This window comes from Musca autumnalis, unplaced genomic scaffold (assembly GCF_047663935.1).
Source record: "Musca autumnalis isolate F117 unplaced genomic scaffold, ASM4766393v1 scaffold_1, whole genome shotgun sequence".
Taxonomy (NCBI): Eukaryota; Metazoa; Arthropoda; class Insecta; order Diptera; family Muscidae; genus Musca; species Musca autumnalis.
In genome coordinates this window covers 66,541,046-66,562,440 of record NW_027411644.1, presented here as the reverse complement: position 1 = coordinate 66,562,440, position 21,395 = coordinate 66,541,046, and the positions used below count along the sequence as shown (strand labels likewise).

The 21,395-nt window shown below is 37.4% G+C and overlaps 1 protein-coding gene across 4 annotated transcripts in view; it reads right to left on the bottom strand.

Moving 5' to 3' along the window:
- SNF4Agamma (SNF4/AMP-activated protein kinase gamma subunit) overlaps nucleotides 1-21,395 on the bottom strand; it is a 501,567-nt gene that overhangs the window by 295,808 nt on the left and 184,364 nt on the right. For 3 of the 4 annotated variants that reach the window (XM_073979972.1, XM_073979982.1, XM_073979993.1), the window contains 3 exons: nucleotides 1,938-2,041; nucleotides 1,264-1,861; nucleotides 1,078-1,200 (listed from right to left, as the gene is read on the bottom strand). In XM_073979972.1, coding sequence (XP_073836073.1) covers nucleotides 1,078-1,200; nucleotides 1,264-1,861; nucleotides 1,938-2,041 — 825 coding nt within the window. Of the gene's footprint in view, nucleotides 1-1,077; nucleotides 1,201-1,263; nucleotides 1,862-1,937; nucleotides 2,042-18,400; nucleotides 20,609-21,395 lie in introns of those variants that run through there. The other variant, XM_073979940.1, reaches the window with a different exon arrangement.

Below are 21,395 nucleotides of genomic sequence, written 5' to 3'. Positions count from 1 at the left end.
GGGAAATGTTATCTCCGATGAACTTTTATATGGGAAAAGTCATCGCTGATGAACTTTTCTACAGGAAAAGTCATATCCGATGAACTTTTCTGTAGGAAAAGTCATCTCCGGTGAACTTTTCTATAGGAAAAGTCATCTCCGATCAGCTTTTCTATAGGAAAAGTCATCTCCGATAAACCTTTCAATAGGAAAAGTCATCTCCGATCAACTTTTCTATAGGAAAAGTCATCTCCGATGCACTTTTCTATAGGAAAAGTCATCTCCGATGAACTTTTCTATAGGAAAAGTCATCTCCGATGAACTTTTCTATAGGAAAAGTCATCTCCGAAGAACTTTTCTATAGGAAAAGTCATCTCCGAAGAACTTTTCTATAGGAAAAGTCATCTCCGAAGAACTTTTCTATAGGAAAAGTCATCTCCGATGAACTTTTCTATAGGAAAAGTCATCTCCGATGAACTTTTCTATAGGAAAAGTCATCTCCGATGAACTTTTCTATAGGAAAAGTCATCTCCGATGAACTTTTCTATAGGAGAAGTCATCTCCGATGAACTTTTCTGTAGGAGAAGTCATCTCCGATGAACTTTTCTATAGGAGAAGTCATCTGCGATGAACTTTTCTATGGGAAAAGTCATCTCTGATGAACTTTTATATGGGAAAATACATCTCTGATGAACTTTTATATGGGAAAATACATCTCTGATGAAATTTTATATGGGAAATGTCATCTCCGATGAACTTTTCTATAGGAAAAGTCATCTCCGATGAACTTTTCTATAGGAAAAGTCATCTGCGATGAACTTTTCTATGGGAAAAGTCATCTCTGATGAACTTTTATATGGGAAAATACATCTCTGATGAACTTTTATATGGGAAAATACATCTCTGATGAAATTTTATATGGGAAATGTTATCTCCGATGAACTTTTCTATGGGAAAAGTCATCTCCGATGAACTTTTCAAGAGGAAAAGTAATCTCCCCTGGCCTTTTCCATAAGAAAAATCATCTCGTCTCATGAAGGTGAATACAAAATATCCCCCAAATTTCAAAAATCTAGAAAAATGAGAACTCCGACTTACCGCTTTACGTTTATCTGCTTCAGTGGCCGCTGAATTGGACCGATGTCTAAACAAATCCATTACTTTGGTCATTGGTGAACGGGATGCATCCGCACGTCTAACAGCCGTAACTGTGTGATAATACTACGAGAAAAAAGGACACATAAATCCACCTTCCAACAACAACAAATACCAATTTCAACTTACTTGAGCATCACTACCTTGATGCGGATGGGCCGAACCATCTTTGTACTTATTCTTAACGGAGGTAGTACCATCTGCGGATGTTATCGTTACGGCGGGATGTTGTTTATGACTGCCACCACCACCAATAAGGCCGGAATTTTGTAAAGCTACTTTCATGGAATTCATAACACCGCCGCTGCTACCACCACCAGTTGCACCGCCGCCACCCGATGAATGGGTGCTACTGGCACTACCCATTTCATTGCCAGTGGCTGCTGCAGCTGCCGACAGTGGATCGAGTAGCAGCTGATTTTTTTGTCTTTTAGCATCTGATTTGGCACGAGGCCGAAAAACATCAAATATGGTAGGTCTACGATTAGGACTAGCTATACCATGTACAGTGGATTGATTTAGAACCGGTGAATCTTCACCGCTACGCCTTCTCTCCAGCGAACCAGAACGTGGTGTGGCCGCCATTCTTTCGGTACTACGGGAAATTTTTTCAGCATTACGATTTAATTTTTCCAATTTGGCGGCTTCTCGCTCCAGACGGCGTGCTGTTTCACGTTCAATTTTGCGGGCTTCTTTTTCACGGCGGCTGGCTTCTTTTTCTTGGCGTCTAGGGAGGGAGGGAAAGAAGAAAGAATCAATTATGAAAATACGAATTTGAAAAGTTGTCTTCTCGTCTTACTTACCTGGCTTCTTCTTTCATCTTTTTGGAGGCTTTACGCGCTGCTTTGGCATTTGGTTCTGCCGGCGCACTCGATGGCCTTGATGAGGGCAGCCGGGCATCTTGTTCCTGCAATGAATTAGTATTCGTTTAGTATTGGATTCAATAAAAATGTTATAAAATAATAATAAAAAAGACAAGAACGAGGAAATAAATGGAACAACTTTTGCTTATTGCGGTTGTCGCTTAAGACACCAGTTATAATTATACCCAGTTGTGGAATTATTATTATCATTATTCAATTATTTAATTAACCCTTCTAAGCAGCAAATTATTTCGGGGTTAGAGGGAATTAATTTTCATGCTAATGAAATGAAACCCTATTAGGCATTTTCATGATGATGAAAGTAACTAAATGACGAGAGGCCAAAATAACATCACACCATAGGAAACAATATGTTTCCTTGGAGAAGTTCAAAGGAAGAGTTTAGCAAAAAATCATCAGAGGTGACTTTTCTTCAGAAAAGTTCATTGGAGATGACTTTTCCTATAAAAAAGTTCTTCGGAAATGTCTTTTCCTTTAGAAAAGGTCGTCGCAAATGACTTTTCCTTTAGGAAAGGTAATCGGAAATGACTTTTCCTTTAGGAAAGGTGATCGGAAATGACTTTTCCTTTAGAAAAGGTCAACGGAGATGACTTTTCTTATAGAAATGTTCATCGGAGATTACTTTTCTTATAGAAATGTTCATCGGAGATGAATTTTCTTATAGAAATGTTCATCGGAGATGAGTTTTCCTATAGAAAAGTTCATCGGAGATGAGTTTTCCTATAGAAAAGTTCATCGGAAATGACTTTTCCTATAGAAAAGTTCATTGGAGATCACTTTTCCAATGGAAAAGTTCATTGAAGATGAATTTTCCATGGAAAAGTTCATTGGAGATGACTTTTCCTATGGAAAAGTTCATTGGAGATGAATTTTCCCATAGAAAAGTTCATTGGAGATGATTTTTCCAATACAAAAGTTCATTGAAGATGGCATTTGCCATGGAAAAGTTCATTGGAGATGATGTTTCCCATGGAAAAGTTCATTGGAGATGACTTTTCCCATGGAAAGGTTCATTGGAGATGACTTCTCCCATGGAAAAGTTCCTTGGAGATGACTTTTACAATGGAAAAGTTTATTGAAGACATGGAAAAGTTCATTGAAGATGACTTTTCCCATGGAAAAGTTCATTGAAGATGACTTTTCCCATGGAAAAGTTCATTGAAGATGACTTTTCCCACGGAAAAGTTCATTGGAGATGACTTTTCCCATGGAAAAGTTCATTGGAGATGCCTTTTCCCATACACCAGTTCATTGGAGATGACTTTTCCCATGGAAAAGTTCATTGGAGATGACTTTTCCCATGGAAAAGTTCATTGGAGATGACTTTTCCCATGAAAAAGTTCATTGGAGATGACCTTTCCTATAGAAAAGTTCATGGAAAAGTTCATTGGAGATGATTTTTCCTATAAAAAAGTTCATTGGAAATTACTTTTCCTATAGAAAAGTTTATCGGAGATGACTTTTCCTATAGAAAAGTTCATTGGATATTAATTTTTCCATGGAAAAGTTCATTGGAGATGACTTTTCCCATGGAACAGCTCATTGGAGATGACTTTTCCATGGAAAAGTTCATTGGAGATGACTTTTCCCATAAACAAGTTCATTGGAGATGACTTTTCCCATGGAAAAGTTTATTGGAGATGCCTTTTCCCATTGAAAAGTTCACTGGATATGACTTTTCATTGGAGATGACTTTTCCCATGGAAAAGTTCATTGAAGATGAATTTTCCCATGGAAAAGTTCACTGGATATGACTTTTCCCATACAAAAGTTCATTGGAGATGACTTTCCCATGGAAAAGTTCATTGGAGATGAATTTTTCCATGGAAAAGTTCATTGGAGATGACTTTTCCCATGGAAAAGTTCATTGGAGGTTATTTTTCCCATGCAAAAGTCCATTGAAGATGACATTTCTCATGGAAAAGTTCATCGTAGATGACTTTTCCTATAGAAAAGTTCATCGGAGATGACTTTTCCTATAGAAAAGTTCATCGGAGATGACTTTTCCTATAGAAAAGTTCATCGGAGATGACTTTTCCTATAGAAAAGTTCATCGGAGATGAGTTTTCCTATAGAAAAGTTCATCGGAGATGAATTTTCCTATAGAAAAGTTCATCGGAGATGACTTTTCCTATAGAAAATTTCATCGAAGATGACTTTTCCTATAGAAAATTTCATCGAAGATGACTTTTCCTATAGAAAAGTTCATCGGAGATGACTTTTCCTATAGAAAAGTTCATCGGAGATGACTTTTCCTATAGAAAAGTTCATCGGAGATGACTTTTCCTATAGAAAAGTTCATCGGAGATGACTTTTCCTATAGAAAAGTTCATCGGAGATGACTTTTCCTATAGAAAAGTTCATCGGAGATGACTTTTCCTATAGAAAAGTTCATCGGAGATGACTTTTCCTATAGAAAAGTTCATCGGAGATGACTTTTCCTATAGAAAAGTTCATCGGAGATGACTTTTCCTATAGAAAAGTTCATCGGAGATGACTTTTCCTATAGAAAAGTTCATCGGAGATGACTTTTCCTTTAGAAAAGTCCATCGTAGATGACTTTTCCTATAGAAAAGTTCATCGTAGATGACTTTTCCTTTAGAAAAGTCCATCGTAGATGACTTTTCCTATAGAAAAGTTCATCGTAGATGAATTTTCCTATAAAAAAGTTCATCACAGATGACTTTTCCTATAGAAAAGTTCATCGTAGATGACTTTTCCTATAGAAAAGTTCATCGTAGATGACTTTTCCTATAGAAAAGTTCATCGTAGATGAAGGAAAAATCATTCATCTCTGATGAAAAGTTATCTCCGTTGAACTTTCATAAAGGAAAAAGTCATCCTCGATGAACTAACTTAAGGAAAATTAATTTCGAATAAATTTCACCGTTAAATTTTCCTATAGGAAAAAGCCATCTCCAATGCAATGACCTGTAGAAATATGCCCATATTATATTAACCACTCTCTATGATTCATCGTCTATCAATATCATATTTAACGCCTCGTCTTCTTTTGTTCTGTTTGTTCTGTTGTCTTATCAATTTCGAGCAGCAACAACATTCCGGCTACTCAAATTTGTTTACACTTGAAGGGTGTTAAATAAATTGAAAAGTTTGCAATTTTCGTCAGCAACAACAACAAAAAGACAGTGGCTGTGGCAGCGGCAGCTAAGAACTACTGGACATAATGAGTAACATGAAACACGTGACCCCTCCACCAACACTGTCATCGAAGAATCTATTTTGCATAAATACAAAAATTTAAATAATACAACAACAACAACAAAAGCCATAATAAAAAATAATTAATCCAGACAGACAAACAAATGGTCGGCCGTGGTGGCAAAAAATCACAAAATTGGAATTTTATTTATGAAAAGCCTACAGCCAAACAATTCTCAACAACAACAAAAGACATTTTAAAAGTTTAAAAATATAGGCGAATGACGTCATTTTATGTGTATAATTTTTGAATAACAATATAAAAAATAAAAAAAATGTTAATTTGAAAAATAAATGGAGTGAAATGTCTGTGGTAGAGGAAGGGAATAACAGCGGAAAGATACTTGTTGGAAAATATAATGAGAAAAAAGAATTATTGGGGTTACTCTGAACGAAAATTCCCCATGAATTTTCTCACTTTCTCCCTTAAGTTGAAACGGTGGAAAGACAATAACTCGCGGGGAATTTTCGTTCAGAATAACCCCCTATGGTTCACCAAAACTTCAAAACTTATCCGTCAATTGTGATAAATATGGAAAGACCTATACGTATGCCACGGTATGAGAAGATCCACTGATAGATGTGAGGAGATCCACTTATAGATAAGAGAAGATTCACTGATAGGTATGAGAAGATCCACTGATCTTCCATTGGAAGACCTATTGGTTATCTTCGAGAAGACCTATGGGTCTTCTTTGAGAAGATCTATTCAATTTCTGGTTAAATGTCCTTCAATAACCTTTGGGACATTTTCACCTCAAAAAATTCTATGGAATATTCCAAAGCATTCGGAGGGCAGATATCCGTAACTTGGTAAAAAAATACATTTTTGCAAATTTATAAAAAAAATGAAATACAAAAACATTTTTAAGGTCATTGCAACGCCGCCGACAAGTTGTCACATAAAACAACTAAAGTTTGTTTTTTTCGCTTCTGTTGTTGTAGGAACACGTGATGAGACCGTAATCCAAAAACCATATTTTTTTTGCTTCAAACAACAACCCACACAACACACCAAAGACAACAACGGTGACAATATTGCAATTTTCGCTTTTTATACCTTCCTTACCATAGTATGGAGGGTATATTAAGTTTGGTTTTCCGTTTGTAACGCATTGAAATAATCAATTGTGACCTTTTAAAGTATATATATTCTGGATCAGGGTAAAATTCCGACTCGATCTATGCATGTCCGTCCTACCGCTTATCTGTGGTAATCACTCTAGCATCCACAAAAATTGGGATAGGACGCTGAAGTTTTGGGGAGATTAGTCTTTTGTTTGCAGGCAGGTCAAATTCGATGATGGGCTATATCGGTTCACGTTTTGGTATAGCCCCCATATAACGGTACCGTCCGATTTCAGGTATTTTGATGTTTTTAGTCAAATTTTCAAACCGAATTAGCTATAATTTGATACTTAGGGTTCCTAGTGACCAAAAATTATGGACATAGGTCCATGTTTTGGTATAGCCCCCATATAACGGTACCCCCGGATTTTCGGTATTTTGAGGATTTCAACTACAAGTTTCAACCGAACAAGCTGTAATTTTACATTTGAGGTTCTCTGTGGCCACAAAACTTCTCCACTAAAAATCGTCAATATAGGTCTATGTTTTGGTATAGCCCCCATATAACAGTACCTCCCAATTATCGATATTTTGAGGATTTTAGCTACAATTTTTAACCGAAGCAGCTTGAATTTGACATTTGAGGTTCTCAATGGTCACGAAACTTCTCCACCAAAAATCATGAACATAGGTCCATGTTTTGGTATATCCCCCATATAACGGTACCTCCCAATTTTCGTTATTTTGAGGATTTTAGCTACAATTTTTAACCGAAGTAGCTGCAATTTGACGTTTGAGGTTCTCAGTGGCCACGAAACTTCTCCACCAAAAATCGTGAATATAGGTCCATTTTTTGGTATAGGCCCATATAAAGGTACCTCCCGATTTTCGGTATTTTGAAGATTTTAACTGCAATTTTTAACCGAACAAGCTGCAATTTGACATTTGAGGTTCTCTGTGGTCACGAAACTTCTCCACCAAAAATCATCAACATAGGTCCATGTTTTGGTAAAGCCCCCATATAACGGTACCTCCTGATTTTCGGTATTTTGAAGATTTAAGCTAAAATTTGTAACTGAACTAGCTGCAATTTGACATTTCAGGTTCTCAGTGGCCACGAAACTTCTCCACTAAAAATCGTCAACATAGGTCCATGTTTTGGTATAGCCCCCATATAACGGTACCTCCTAATTTTCGATATTTTGAGGATTTTAGCTACAATTTTTAATGGAACTAGATGTAATTTGACATTTGAGGTTCTCAGTGGCCGCGAAACTTCTCCACCAAAAATTGACAATATATGTAGGTCCATGTTTTGGTAGAGCCCCCATATAACGGTACCTCCCGATTTTCGACATTTTAGGATTTTAGCTACAATATTTAACCGAAGTAGCTGCAATTTGACATTTGAGGTTCTCAGTGGTCACGAAACTTCTCCACCAAAAATCATCAACATAGGTCCATGTTTTGGTATAGCCCCCATAACGGTACCTCCCGATTGTGGGTATTTTGACGGTTTTAGCTACAATTTTGTACCGAAGTAGCTGTAATTTGACATTTGAGGTTCTCAAAAATCGTGTATATATGTAGGTCCATTTTTTGGTATAGACCCCATATAACTGTACCTCCCTATTTTCGATATTTTGAGGATTTGAGCTACAATTGTTAACCGAACTAGCTGCAATCTGACAGTTCAGGTTCTCTGTGGCCACGAAACTTCTCCACTAATGATCATCAATATAGGTCCATATTTTGGTATAGCCCCCATATAACGGTACCTCCCGATTTTCAGTATTTTGAGGAATTCAGCTAAAAGTTTCAACCGAACAAGCTGCAATTTGACATTTGAGGTTCTCAGTGGCCACGAAACTTCTCCAACAAAAATCGTCAATATAGGTCCTTTGTTTGGTATAGCCCCCATATAACGGTACCTCCCGATTTTCGATAATTTGAGGATTTTAGCTACAATTTTTAACCGAAGTAGCTGCAATTTGACATTTGAGGTTCTCAATGGCTACAAAACTTCTCCACCAAAAATCATCAACATAGGTCCATGTTTTGGTGTAGCCCCCATATAACGGTACCTCGCGATTTTCGGTATTTTGAGGGTCTTAGCTACAAATTTTAATCGAACTGGCTGCAATTTAATATTTGAGGTTCTAAGTGGCCACGAAACTTCTCCACCAAAAATCATCAACATAGGTCCATGTTTTGGTATAGCCCCCATATAACGGTACCTCACGATTTTAGGTATTTTGAGGTTTTTACCTACAATTTTTCATCGAACTAGCTGTAATTTGACATTTAAGGTTCTCAGTGGTCACGAAACTTCTCCACCAAAAATCATCAACATAGGTCCTTGTTTTGGTATAGCCCCCATATAACGGTACCTCCCAATTTTCGATATTTTGAAGATTTTAGCTACATTTTTTAACAGAACTAGCTGCATTTTGACATTTGAGGTTCTCAGTGGTCACGCAACTTCTCCACCAAAAATCATCAACATAGGTACATGTTTTGGTATAGCCGCCATATAACGGTACCTCCCGATTTTCGGTATTTTGAGGCTTTTAGCTAAAATTTTTAACCCACATGACATTTGCGGTTCTCAGTGGGCACGACACTTCTCCACCAAAAATCGTGAATATAGGTCCATCTTTTGGTATAGCCCCCATATAACGGTACCTCCCGATTTTCGGTATTTTGAGGGTTTTATCTACAATTTTTAATCGAACTAGCTGTAATTTGACATTTGAGGTTCTCAGGGGCCACGAAACTTCTCCACCAAAAATCATCAACATAGGTCCATGTTTTGGTATAGCCGCCATATAACGGTACCTCCCGATTTTTGGTATTTTGAGAATTTTATCTACATTTTTTAACCGAAGTAGCTGCAATTTGACATTTGAGGTTCTCAGTGGTCACGAAACTTCTCCACCAGAAATCATTAATATAGGTCCATTTTTTGGTATAGCTCCCATTTAACGGTACCTCCCGATTTTCGGTATTTTGAGGATTTTAGCTACAATTTTTAATCGAACTATCTGTAATTTGACATTTGAGGTTCTCAATGGTCACGAAACTTCTCCACCAAAAACCATCAATATAGGTCCATATTTTGGTATAGCCCCAATAGAACGGTACCTCCCAATTTTCGATATTTTGAGGATTTTATCTACAATTTTTAATCGAACCAGCTGTAATTTGACATTTCAGGTTCTCAGGGGTCACGAAACTTCTACACCAAAAATCGTCAATATAGGTCCATGTTTTGGTATAGACCCCATATATCGATACCTCCCGATTTTCGGTATTTTGAGGGGTTTAGCTACAATTTTTAATCCAACTAGCTGTAATTTGACTTTTGAGGTTCTCAGTGGTCACGAAACTTCTCCACGAAAAATACTCAATATAGTTCAATTTTTTAGTATAGCCCTCATATAACGGTACCTCCCGATCTTCGGTATTTTGAGAATTTTAGCTACATTTTTTAAACGAACCAGCTGTAATTTGACATTTGAGGTTCTCAATGGTTACGAAACTTCTCCACCAAAAATCGTCAATATAGGTCCATGTTTTGGTATAGCCCCCATATAACGGTACCACCTGGTTTTCGGTATTTTGAGGAATTCAGCTAAATGCTTCAACCGAACGAGCTGCAATTTGGCATGTGAGGTTCTCAGTGGCCACGAAACTTCTCCACCAAAAATCGTCAACATAGGTCCATGTTTTGGTAGAGCCCCCATATAACAGTACCTCCCGATTTTCGGTATTTTGAAGATTTTAGCTACAATTTTTCATCGAACTAGCTGTAATTTGACATTTAAGGTTCTCAGTGGCCACGAAACTTCTCCACCAAAAATCATCAATATAGGTCCATATTTTGGTATAGCCCCCCATATAACGGTACCTCCCGATTTTAGGTATTTTGAGGAATTCAGCTAAAAGTTTCAACCGAATAAGCTGCAAATTGACATGTGCGGTTCTCAGTGGTCACGAAACTTCTCCACCGAAAATCATCAACATAGGTCCATGTTTTGGTATAGCCCCCATAAAATTGTACCTCCCGATTTTCGGTATTTTGAGAATTTTTATCTACATTTTTTAACCGAACCAGCTGTAATTTGACATTTGAGGTTCTCAGTGGCCACGAAACTTCTCCACCAAAAATCATCAACATAGGTCCATGTTTTGGTATAGCTCCCATATAACTGTACCTCACGATTTTCGATATTTTGAGAATTTTAGCTACATTTTTAACCGAACCAGTTGTAATTTGATATTTAAGGTTCTCAGTGGCCACGAAACTTCACCACCAAAAATCGTCGATATAGGTTCATTGTTTGGTATAGCCCCTATATAACGCGGTACCTTCCGATTTTCGATATTTTGATGATTCTAGCTATAATTTTTAACCGAAGTAGCTGCAATTTGACATTTAAAGTTCTCAATGGTCACGAAACTTCTCCATCAAAAATCATGAACATAGGTCCATGTTTTGTTATATCCACCATATAACGGTGCCTCCCGATTTTCGGTATTTTGAAGATTTTAGCTGCAATTTTTAATCGAACTAGCTGTAGTTTGACATTTGAGCTTCTCAGTGGTCACGAAACTTCTCCACCAAAGATCGTCAACATATTTTCCTCGGGTATTTCGAGTGATGCCTATCGGTCCACTCCTTGGGGTACCACCCACACAAATTTTCAACATTTTTGTTTAAGTGCGGTGTTAAAGGTCTGTTCGAGGATCCTTTGGAATTTTTTACCGAAGGTACTCCCAGTGTGCCTGTTTACAGTAATAATATGTTTTGTCGTGGGCAAGTCCATGTTTTCTTGATATAATGGTCCAAAGGTCTAAATTATATGGTGACCAATTGAAATGACTGGTCGGCGCGATATCTATCGAAACGAATGACTCCCAAAATAAGACCCACTTCCAAAATGGAGAATGTCGGTCCATTCCTTTTGGTACATCCCCCCTGAAATTATTGAGCTTTAAACCATATTTTTGTCGGCAAGTTCATACCCCAAAAAAATTCTGAAAACCCCCCTAAATACATAAGATTTTTTTGTGGGAATGTAGTGTTTTAATTCACACAGGCTGAGGATATACGAGTATGTATCTCTGTCGCCAAGGCCGACTGATACTTTTATACTTGTTTAGATTAGATAATTTAGGCATTTGAGGCATCCGCGGTTGAAAATTTTTTCCACCTAAAATTGTGAAAGAAATCTAATTATTCCATTTTAATTACGACTATTTTATAGTGGAGGGTATAAATAGTTCGGCCCGGCCGAACCTAACCATTTATTTACTTGTTATTTTTTTATTTGTATTTTTTTGTTCAATAAGTATTCCAAACGAGTTTCAATGAGAACAGCTACACAAGAAAAACAACAAAAAACCCGACTAATAAGGCGGCATAATAACAACAATTATTATTTGTGTTGAACGTGCCTAAAATTTCAATTATTTTTTTAAAAAGAAAATTTTAATATTTATTTAAATTTGTAAATTTTAAGACTGAAGGTAAATATGGGCTAGTCAAAGTATTCTTCTTGTGTTTGGAGCGCAGAATACACAAAACTGCTGCACGTGTTTTGAACCCTCAACAGCAAGGTAAGTTTGGAACAACTTTCTGTAGAACTAAAAGTATAACACGGGCAAAAAAAACTTTGCCAAGAAATCCCCAAGAATTGACGTCATTTATTTGTTTTTTAATAAATTTATGAAAATGTATACAACAACTCTTTGTTGAAGGAGAACAAAAAAAGAAAACAGAAAAATGCGAATATAAAACAAAAGAATGTATAACGAAACAAACTGTATAAACAATTTTTATAGACAAGCCAACAGAAAGGCAGGTAAGGTATACGCATCATTTTAATCAAATACAGTGGATATCGTTTTGAAATAACTTTCGTAGGGAGACTGTAAGACCTGTAGGAGGTCTACTAAGACAGGAGATAGCTTTAAGAGGTATTCTATGAATACGTAGTAGACCTGCATAGCAGTTCTAATATAAGACCCCTTCGAAGGTCTTATATCAACTACAGACCCCTTTATGAACTCTTCCATCAAGATAAGTTCATATAAAAAATATAAAGGAGGTATTCTATCGACAGAAGACCCCTATAGAGGGACTATCAGTAAAACAACCTTTTATGGTGGATTGTATCTATAGAGCTCTGATGGTCATGATATTGCTGCTTATTAGAGTTGTGCCAAATGAACTTTTTGGAACTACCTAGTTCACTACACAGTTCCAATGGCCCACGTCATTTGTATGAACAAACCTTCGTATACATAATATAACACTTTAGATTTTATAGCGTTACTCATACGTTTTGCTCCACCTTAGCACTATATTTACTTACTTTCTAAGGATACCCTTTATGGGGTTCTATATCAATAACAGACCCATTTAGGACGTCCAGGACATCCTTAATAAAATAATTTATGAATCATTAGAAGAACATTTTACGAGTTCTACTATCGTAAGAATACCCCTTTAAGAGGTCCACCACTATTGTTTGAAAACCCATTTCGGAGGTCTCTAAGAAAGATCCACACACAGAGAAAAAAATATTTTTGGAGCAATCATATCTTAAGAACAAAATAGTGTATTTTAAAAATCTGAAAATATATATTGTTGTTTCAACCATATATTTTGTGTGAGGAACAATAATGACACAAAACATATTGTTGGACCAACAATATATATTTTCAGATTTTTAAAATACACTATTTTGTTCTTAGAATATGATTGCTCCTACAATATCTCTTCTCTGCGTGCATATCAGTGGTCTTCTGTAATAAAAAGATCACTATAGGTCGTCTACCTTTGGCAAACCCTTCTTTTCTTAAGTTCCGAGGCAAAGAGTATATCTCTGTCGGCACATCTGACTGATACTTTTTTAAAAAAGAAAATGCTCTTACCTATGTGACGCCCGTACGAGGTCATCTATCAATAGAAGGCCGCTTCTTCTATCCTTTGGGAGACTTTCTATTAACAGAAACCCCTTTTTAGAAGAATTTCTATCAACAGAAGATCCCTTTAGGAGGTCTTCTATCATCAGAATACCCCTTTAGGAGGTCCACTATCAAAAACAAACTCCTTTAGGATGTCTTCTATTGGTTAACGGTTCCTTTAGTAGGTATTTTATAGTTATAAAGCTTCTTTAGGAAGTCTTTTATAAACAGAAAATCAATTTAGGAGGCCTTCTATCAACAGAAGATCTCTTTAGGATGTCATTAGGAAACCCCTTTAGAAGGACTTCCATAAACAGAAAAACCAACGTAGGAGGACTTCCATCATTAAAAGGACCCTTTAGAGGTATTTTATCAACATGAGGCCACTTTATGAGGCCTTCTATCAACAGAATATCTCTTTAGGATGTCTTCTATCAACAGAAGAACCCTTCAGGAGGTCCACTATCAAAAGCAGACTCCTTTAAGATGTCTTCTATCGGTTAAATGCACCTTTAGGAGGTCTTTTATCGTTAGAAGGCTCCATTAAAAAGTCTTCTATAAACGGAAGATCAATTTAGGAGGTCATTAGAAAACCCCATTAGAAGGCCTTTTATCAACAGAAGGTCCCTTTAGGAGGTCTTCTATCAGAAAGGGGCTCGTTTAGGAGGTCTTGTGTCCCTTTTGAGGTCTTATATCAACAGAAGGCTCCTTTAGGAGGTCTTGCATCCACAGAAGAACACTTCATGAAGTCTTCTATCAACTTTAGGGGCCTTCGATCCATGGAAGACTCTTTCAGGAGGTATTCTATTAACAGAACCCGTCTTTAGGAGTTTTCTTTCAACAGAAGTCCTCTTTAGGAGGTCCTCTATCAACGGAATGCCCCACTAGGAGGTTTTCTATCAATAAAAGACCCCTTTAGGATGTCTTCTATCAACAGAAGACCTCTTTAGGAGGTCTTATATAAATAGGCCTTTTTGGCGTTTTTCTATCAACAGAAGACCCTTTAGGAGGTCATCTATCAGAAGAAGGGATGCCTTCTGTCCCTTTAGAAGGTCTTATATCAACAGAAGGCTTCTTTAGGAGGTCTTGCATACATAAAAGAAACCTTCAAGAACGCTTCTTCTATCAACAAAATACCTCTTACATAAAGCTGACGATTTTCAGGAGGTTTTCTATCCTAAGAAGACCACCTTAGCACGATCTTTACTTACTTCCTGAGAAGACCCCTTTTTGGGATTCTATATCAATAAGATACCCATTTAGGACGACCAGGACTCCTTAATGAATAATTTATGAGACATTAGAAGACCTTTAAGAGGTCCACTAATATTTGAAAAGCCATTTCGGAGGTCTTTAAGATGTCCCTTATCATTGAAAACCCCATTCGAGAGGTCTTCTATTATAGGAAGATCCATATCGGCGGTCTTCTAAAATAAAAAAATCACTATGGGGGTTCTATCTTTAGCAAACCCACTTAGAAAGGGACTATTTTAGGAGGTCTCCCGTTGATAGAAATCTCTATTAACAGGTCTTCTATTAACAGAAATGCCATTTAAGAGGTCTTCTATTAAGAGAAATCCCCTTTAGGGGGTATTCTATTATTAGAAGACCCCTTCAAATGATCCTTTTTCATTAGCAAACTCTTTTAAGAAGTCCTCTACAAAACCAATTTAAGAAGTCTTCTATTATAGGAAGATCAATGTCGAAGGTCTTATATAAAAAGAAGAGCCTTAAAGGAGGCTTCTATAATAAGAAGTCCTATATAAGAGGTCTTCCATCTTTAGAAGGTATTCTATCGTTAGAAGACCGCTTCAAAAGGACTCCTTTCAGGAGGTTTTCTATCAGAAATGTTGTCTTCAGAAGAACCCTTTTAGCAGGTCTTCATCACTAGAAAACCTCTTAATTAGGTCTTGTATCAAAAGAAATCCCCTACAGACGGTCTTCTATCAACAGAAGACCCTTTCTACAAGGTCTTTTATCAATAGAAGAACCCTCTACGAGGTCTTCTATCAACATAAGATCCCTCTACGAGGTCTTCCATCAACAGAAGATCCCTCTTCAACCAACAGAAGACCTCTGTAGGATGTCTTCTATAAACATAAGTCCCTTTTAGGAGGTATTCTATCAACAGAAGACTCGTTTAGGAGGTCTTTTATCCGTAGAAGAACCCTTCAGGAAATCTTCTATCAACATTAGGACGTCTTCGATCCATAGAAGATTCTCTTAGGAGGTATTCTATCAAAAGAAGGCATCTTTAGGATTTTTCTTTAGGATGTATTCTATCAACAGAAGACTCCTTGAGGAGGCCTTGTATCCATAGAAGACCCTTTAGGAGGTCTTCTATCAACAGAAGACCCTTTTAAAAGGTCTTCTATTAGCAGAAGACCCTTTAGAAGGTCTTCACTCATAAGAAGACTATTTTAGGAGGTCTTCTCTTAACATAAACTTCCCCTGTGAGGTCTTCTTTCCACAGAAGAAACTCTTGAGGTGGTCCTCTATCCACTTTAGTAGATCTTCTTTCAACAGACGACCCCTTTAGGCAGAACTCTATCCAGAGAAGACCCCTTTAAAAGGTTCTTTGTTCATAGGACATTGTTTCAGAAGTTCTTGATCCATAAAATACACGTTTAAGAGGATTTCTATTAACAAAAGAACCATTTAGGAGGGTTTTCCATAATCATAAGACCTGCTCAGTTCTTCTTCCCTTCAGCAGTTCTTCAAACCACTTTAGAAAATCCCTTGAGGCGGACTTCTATCCTTAGAATTCCATTTTAAGAGGTCTTCTCTGTTCATAGAAAATTCTTTTAGAAGATCCCCGATCCGTAGAATACTATTTTGATACGTTTTCTATCAACGGAAATCATCTTTAGGAAGTCTTCTATCAACAAAAGACAACTTTAAGAGGAATTATATAAACAGAAGAACGCTTTAGAGAGATTTCTATCAGTAGAAGACGCCCTACGGAGGTTTTCCATCATCATAAGACCTTCTTAGGAGGTCTTCCTCCCTTCAGTAGTTCTCCTAACTACTTTAGATGGTATTTTGTTTATAGATGAGCCCTTTAGGAGGTCTTCTATCCATAGAAAATCCCTTTAATTAGGACTTCTATCCAGAAAAGGACTTTTTAAGCGGCCTTCCCTTAACATAGGAAATTCTTTAAGGAGGCCTTCGATCCATAGAATACACTTTTAAGAGGTCCTCCCTCAACAGAAGTCCACTTTAGCAAGTCTGCTATTGAAAAAGACCCCTTTAAGAGGAATTCTATCCATAGAAGACCGCTTTAGAAGGCCATTGAAAATTGTTTTATTAGGTATTCTATCCATAGAAAACCTCCTTTTAGGAGGTCTATCCATAGAAGACCTATTTAGAAGATCTAGAAAATTCATTGAGGAGGACTTCTAACCATGGAGAACCTTTTACGAGGTCCTCTGTCCGTAGAACTCTTTAGTGTGTTATTCATCCATAAACGACCCTTTTAGGATATTTATATCCACAGAAGACTGTTTAAGGAGGTCTTCTATTTTTAGAGGACCCTTTGATGGGGTATTCTATTGATAAAAGATCCCTTTAGACCCACTATCCTTAGATATAATACCCTTTTGGAGATCTTCTATTCATATTAGACACGTTAAGGAGGTCATGTGTGCATAGTAGACCCTATTAGGAAGACTTCTGTCTCTAGTAGGTCCATTAAAGAAGAAAGTCTTCTATCGATAGAAGAGTCTTTAGGATGTCTTTTGTCCTTAGTAGGTCCCTTTTGGTGTTCTCCTAACAAAAGACCAAATAGATGCCCGAAGGCATCGTTTTGGGATATCTTCTATTCATAGTAGACACGTGGCTAGGTGGTATTGTGTCGATAGTAAACCCCTTTAGGAAGTCCTATAACCAATGAAGATACCCTTAGGAGCTCTTCTCTGTTTTTAAATCACTTTAGGAGGTTTTCTGCACATAGTATGTCCTTTAGGGAGGACTTCCTTCCACAGAATACACGTTTAAGAGATCTTTTAAGCCGTAGAATAGAAGACCCCTTTTGAGATTTGCTTTCGCAGGTCTTCTACCAACAAAGGATCATTGAAGATGGGGCTTCATCTTCTTAAGAAGATCTTTTTAGACTTTTTAACTACAGAAGACACTTTAAAAGACCTTCTATCATTAGAAGCCCCTTTCAGAAGATCTTCTGTCATTAGAAGACCTATGTTGGAGTCTTAGAGGGTACTCCATTCTTTAGGAGGAGAAACCCCTTGATGAGGCCTTAGATCACCTGAAGTCGCCTTTAGCAGGCCTTCTATCCACATAGATCCCTTTAGGAGATCATGTATCCATAGAAGACCCAATAAGGAGGTCTTCTATACATAGAGGACTTATTTAGAGTGTATGCTATTCATAGAAGAACCCTTTAGGAACTATTATTTAATTTGAGGACCTCTTTAGGAGGACTTCTATCAATGGAAGTGCTCTTTAGGAGACCTTTAGAAGGTCTCTTATCCACAAAATACCCATCTGGGAGGTCTTCTGACAACAGAAACCCTGTAGGAGGTATTTTAGTAACAAAGGAGATATTCTACCAATAGAATAATCTTTTATGGGGAGAAGCTAATCTTTGGGAAGTCTTCCTTCCACAGTAGACTCATTTAGAGTGTCTTCTCTTCTTTGAAGACACCTCCCCCCTTTAGGAACTCTTATGTTATTTGAGGACCTCTTTTTAGGAGAGCTATTCATCTGGAAGGTCTTCTACTAACAGAAGACCCTTTTAGGAGGTCTTTTAGTAACAACATAATACCCTTTTATGAGGAAAAATCTGTCAATACAAGACCACTTTATGAGGTTTGCTATCCATAAAATATCTCCCCAGAAGGAATACTCCCGACTTAAGCATTCATATGGCATATTCAATCTATAGAAGACCCCTTAAGTCTAGGGTACTTCCTATGGGTGAGTACATGATGTATTTTATGGATAGTAGGCCCTCAAGAGGCCTTATATCATCACCAGCTACTTCAAAAAATATTCATTTATATATAGAAAGCCACTTCAGAACGCTTCAGAGAACGTTTTTAATATTTACGTTGTTGTAATTACAAAAAAAAATAAATAAAACAAAAAAATTTACAACTTACATCTTCCGATTGTACGGCTGTGGTTCGGCCACTTTCAGCGGCACTATCATCGGTATAGTACTGTTTCTTTGGCAAAGATGATTCGGAACTCAAAGAACTACCGTTTGATTTGACAGGGAATTGGGGTGTTCTTGGTGCCGAAGTAGAGCCGGCCGCTGTGGCTGGACGTCTAATCCAAACATCATCCAAATGGGGAAAATCACGATATTTCTTGGAAGTTGGTGAATAATCCGATAAAGATGATGAACGAGTTTTTGATGTTGTTGGTGTAGTTATTCCTATGCTATTATCACAGTTTAAACTTAGATTATTGTTGTTGGTGGTGGTGGTATTGTTTAGTGATGAAGTACTTTCGGCGGGAGAACGTATCTCAACCAAGGAGCTGTCAAAGAACTCTTTGGACAGATGCGGCTGGGCGGCAGGACCTTTGTTGCTGCCATAACGTTGTGAGAAGAGACCCTGCACAGATGAATAGCCACCAAAGCTACTGGGAAAACTGATGGTTTGAGCATTTGCACAGGCATTCAAATGTTTCAGTTTATCGGCTTCAGAGCGTAGTTGTTGCAGCTCGGGAGTTTCTTGGGTTTTGGTAACGGTAAATTTGCCCTTAATGATGAGAGTGGAGGGTGAAGGCGGCTCGTTGGGAGTTTCAGGTGTGGCTGGTTCTACTTTCAGGTGGGGCTTATTGGTGGAAGGTGAAGAGGAGTAGGAGGTTGTCTGAGGCTTGAGCGTTGTTGAGGTGGATTTTGCCGATTCCAAAAGATTAATTAGGGCCGGTGGAAGAATGGTGGGTGGTATTGGTGGTGGAGGTGGCGGAGATGTGTGTTCCGGAGCCACCGTCACCGTCTTGATGTCCTCCACATTATTGGTATTGATGCTATCGATTTTGTGCATAAATTGTTGCCTCAACCTCTCCAAGTCTTTGAATTTCTCCGCATTAACCTTATCACTGACCGGTGGCGGAGGTGGTGGCGTGGGCTTGTTGTTGCGTTCAAATCGTGGCGATTGCTCAGAGTTTTGGGGTTGAGGTGATTTTTCACCATCATCTTCATCCTCCTCCTTGCACTGCGACAAACGTCTGCGTTCGGTAAAGGGCATTAGGTAAGGGCGCATTTGAAAAATATCCGGGGTATACAATTTCCCCGACAAACTAAGGGCTGCCTGCATATCCAATTCCGTTTGGCCACCATCATCGTCCTCCTCGTCCTCTGAAGATGACTCCGAACCACTGCTGTGGTATTCAAAAGATTTTACGCGCGGAAATGTGTGTAACACTCCCGTTCCCAAACCGCTGGAGCAAGTCAAATTGTCGCTAATCGATGGATGTATTGCCTGGGCTAGGTCCATTTCCACATCTCCACTTAGAGAAGGTTCCGAATCTGATTCATAACCATCATTGTTGCCATTATTTTCCAAATCAGCCATCGAAGCCTCAAAGGCATTCTCAAAGACATCATCACCAATGGTGGGTAGAAAATGGGCCGGCAATGGTGATGTACCATTTTGTCTCAAACAACCACCACTACCCATTTCCGAAGACATATCGGAAAAGGAGCTTTTACTTTGCGACTTTTCCACGGTGCTATCCTGTTTCTCCTCGTGAGTCATCGAAGAAATTGAGGCGGAATTTGAAATGGGACATTTTTGATTGGTCAAATTTTCCTCAATGTATTCACAATTTGTGGCCATTTGTTAACGTGAAATTGTGATACGTTATGGGAGAGGAAAAGCGCGCGCGAGAGAGTAGGGGAGAGAGAGAATGAAGTACCCGTTGTTTTGTTTAACTTTATGGTGTTGGCTATCAATTTTAAATTCCTTTTAGAATTCTCATTGACTTCACACAAAGCAGAGTGTGTTATTTTGCGGTTATTTAGAAATCCGCTTTCCTTTTTTTATTCCTTTTTGTAAACTATAAAACACGATAATATTTTCTTTTGAACGACATTTGTTTGGTTTGGTTTTTCGATTCTTAATAGAATTTCCTCCGGCAACAGCAGCTTTACAATGGAATTTTCTTCTACTACGACGAGGCCTATCAATTGTTTTGAATTTATTTTTATAATTAGACAAACTTGTTATTGTAGTATTTTGTTTTGTATTATGAAATTGCACACTTGTCACACTTGTTTCGTTTGCTATTCTCAATTTGTTTCACTTATAAAGCACACTCTCATCTTTAAACAATTTGTATTTAGTTTTGGGTTTTATCTGAAAAATAGGCAATGAAGAAAACAAAAGAAAAACAAAATTAAATAAAACAAAAAAAAAATAATTGTTGTGGAAATTAAAACACTTGGATCTGAGCGGCATGGGGCAACGGCGAGACGTTAGGTTGACATGGTTGTTTGGAGTTGAAAAAAAAAATTTTGCAAAATTCACTTACAATGACCACATACAGTGGTGTGAAAAATAATAAGGACAGTGACATTCACAACTTTTGGTCGCTCCTAAAATGTGTAAAATGGAAGAATTTGCGATGGAAATTTGTTTTTGAAAATGTACATGTATTGCAATAAGAAATCCCGTTACAATTTTTGTTTCTTTCTGTTTAGTTTTTATACATAACAAATATTTTTCGTAAAATCCGTGATTTCTGCTGTGAAAAATAATAAGGACAGTTTTTAGTTTTAGTAAAAATAAATTGATATTATATTTTTGTGATTCTTTCCTGTAAGTAAAAGTATAAAATGAATTAATTTCTATTCATTAAATGTTAAATCTGCCGGTATTTTTAGTTTTTCTTTGCAAATATGGGTAAAAATACGCATTGTTATCACGCTACTCGAGAAATCATTAAATGTTTACATAAAGAAGGAAATTCATACAGAAAAATTACAGAAAAAGCTTAGAATCTTTAATAACAATGGTGGATGATGCAGCTAAGTGAACTTCAAAGATAAAAGTCGTAGCAGAAATCCAATAATTGCACCTGTAATAATAAATGCGTTATTCGATTATTAAAAACGATCCCTTTACCACATCTTTACAAATAAAA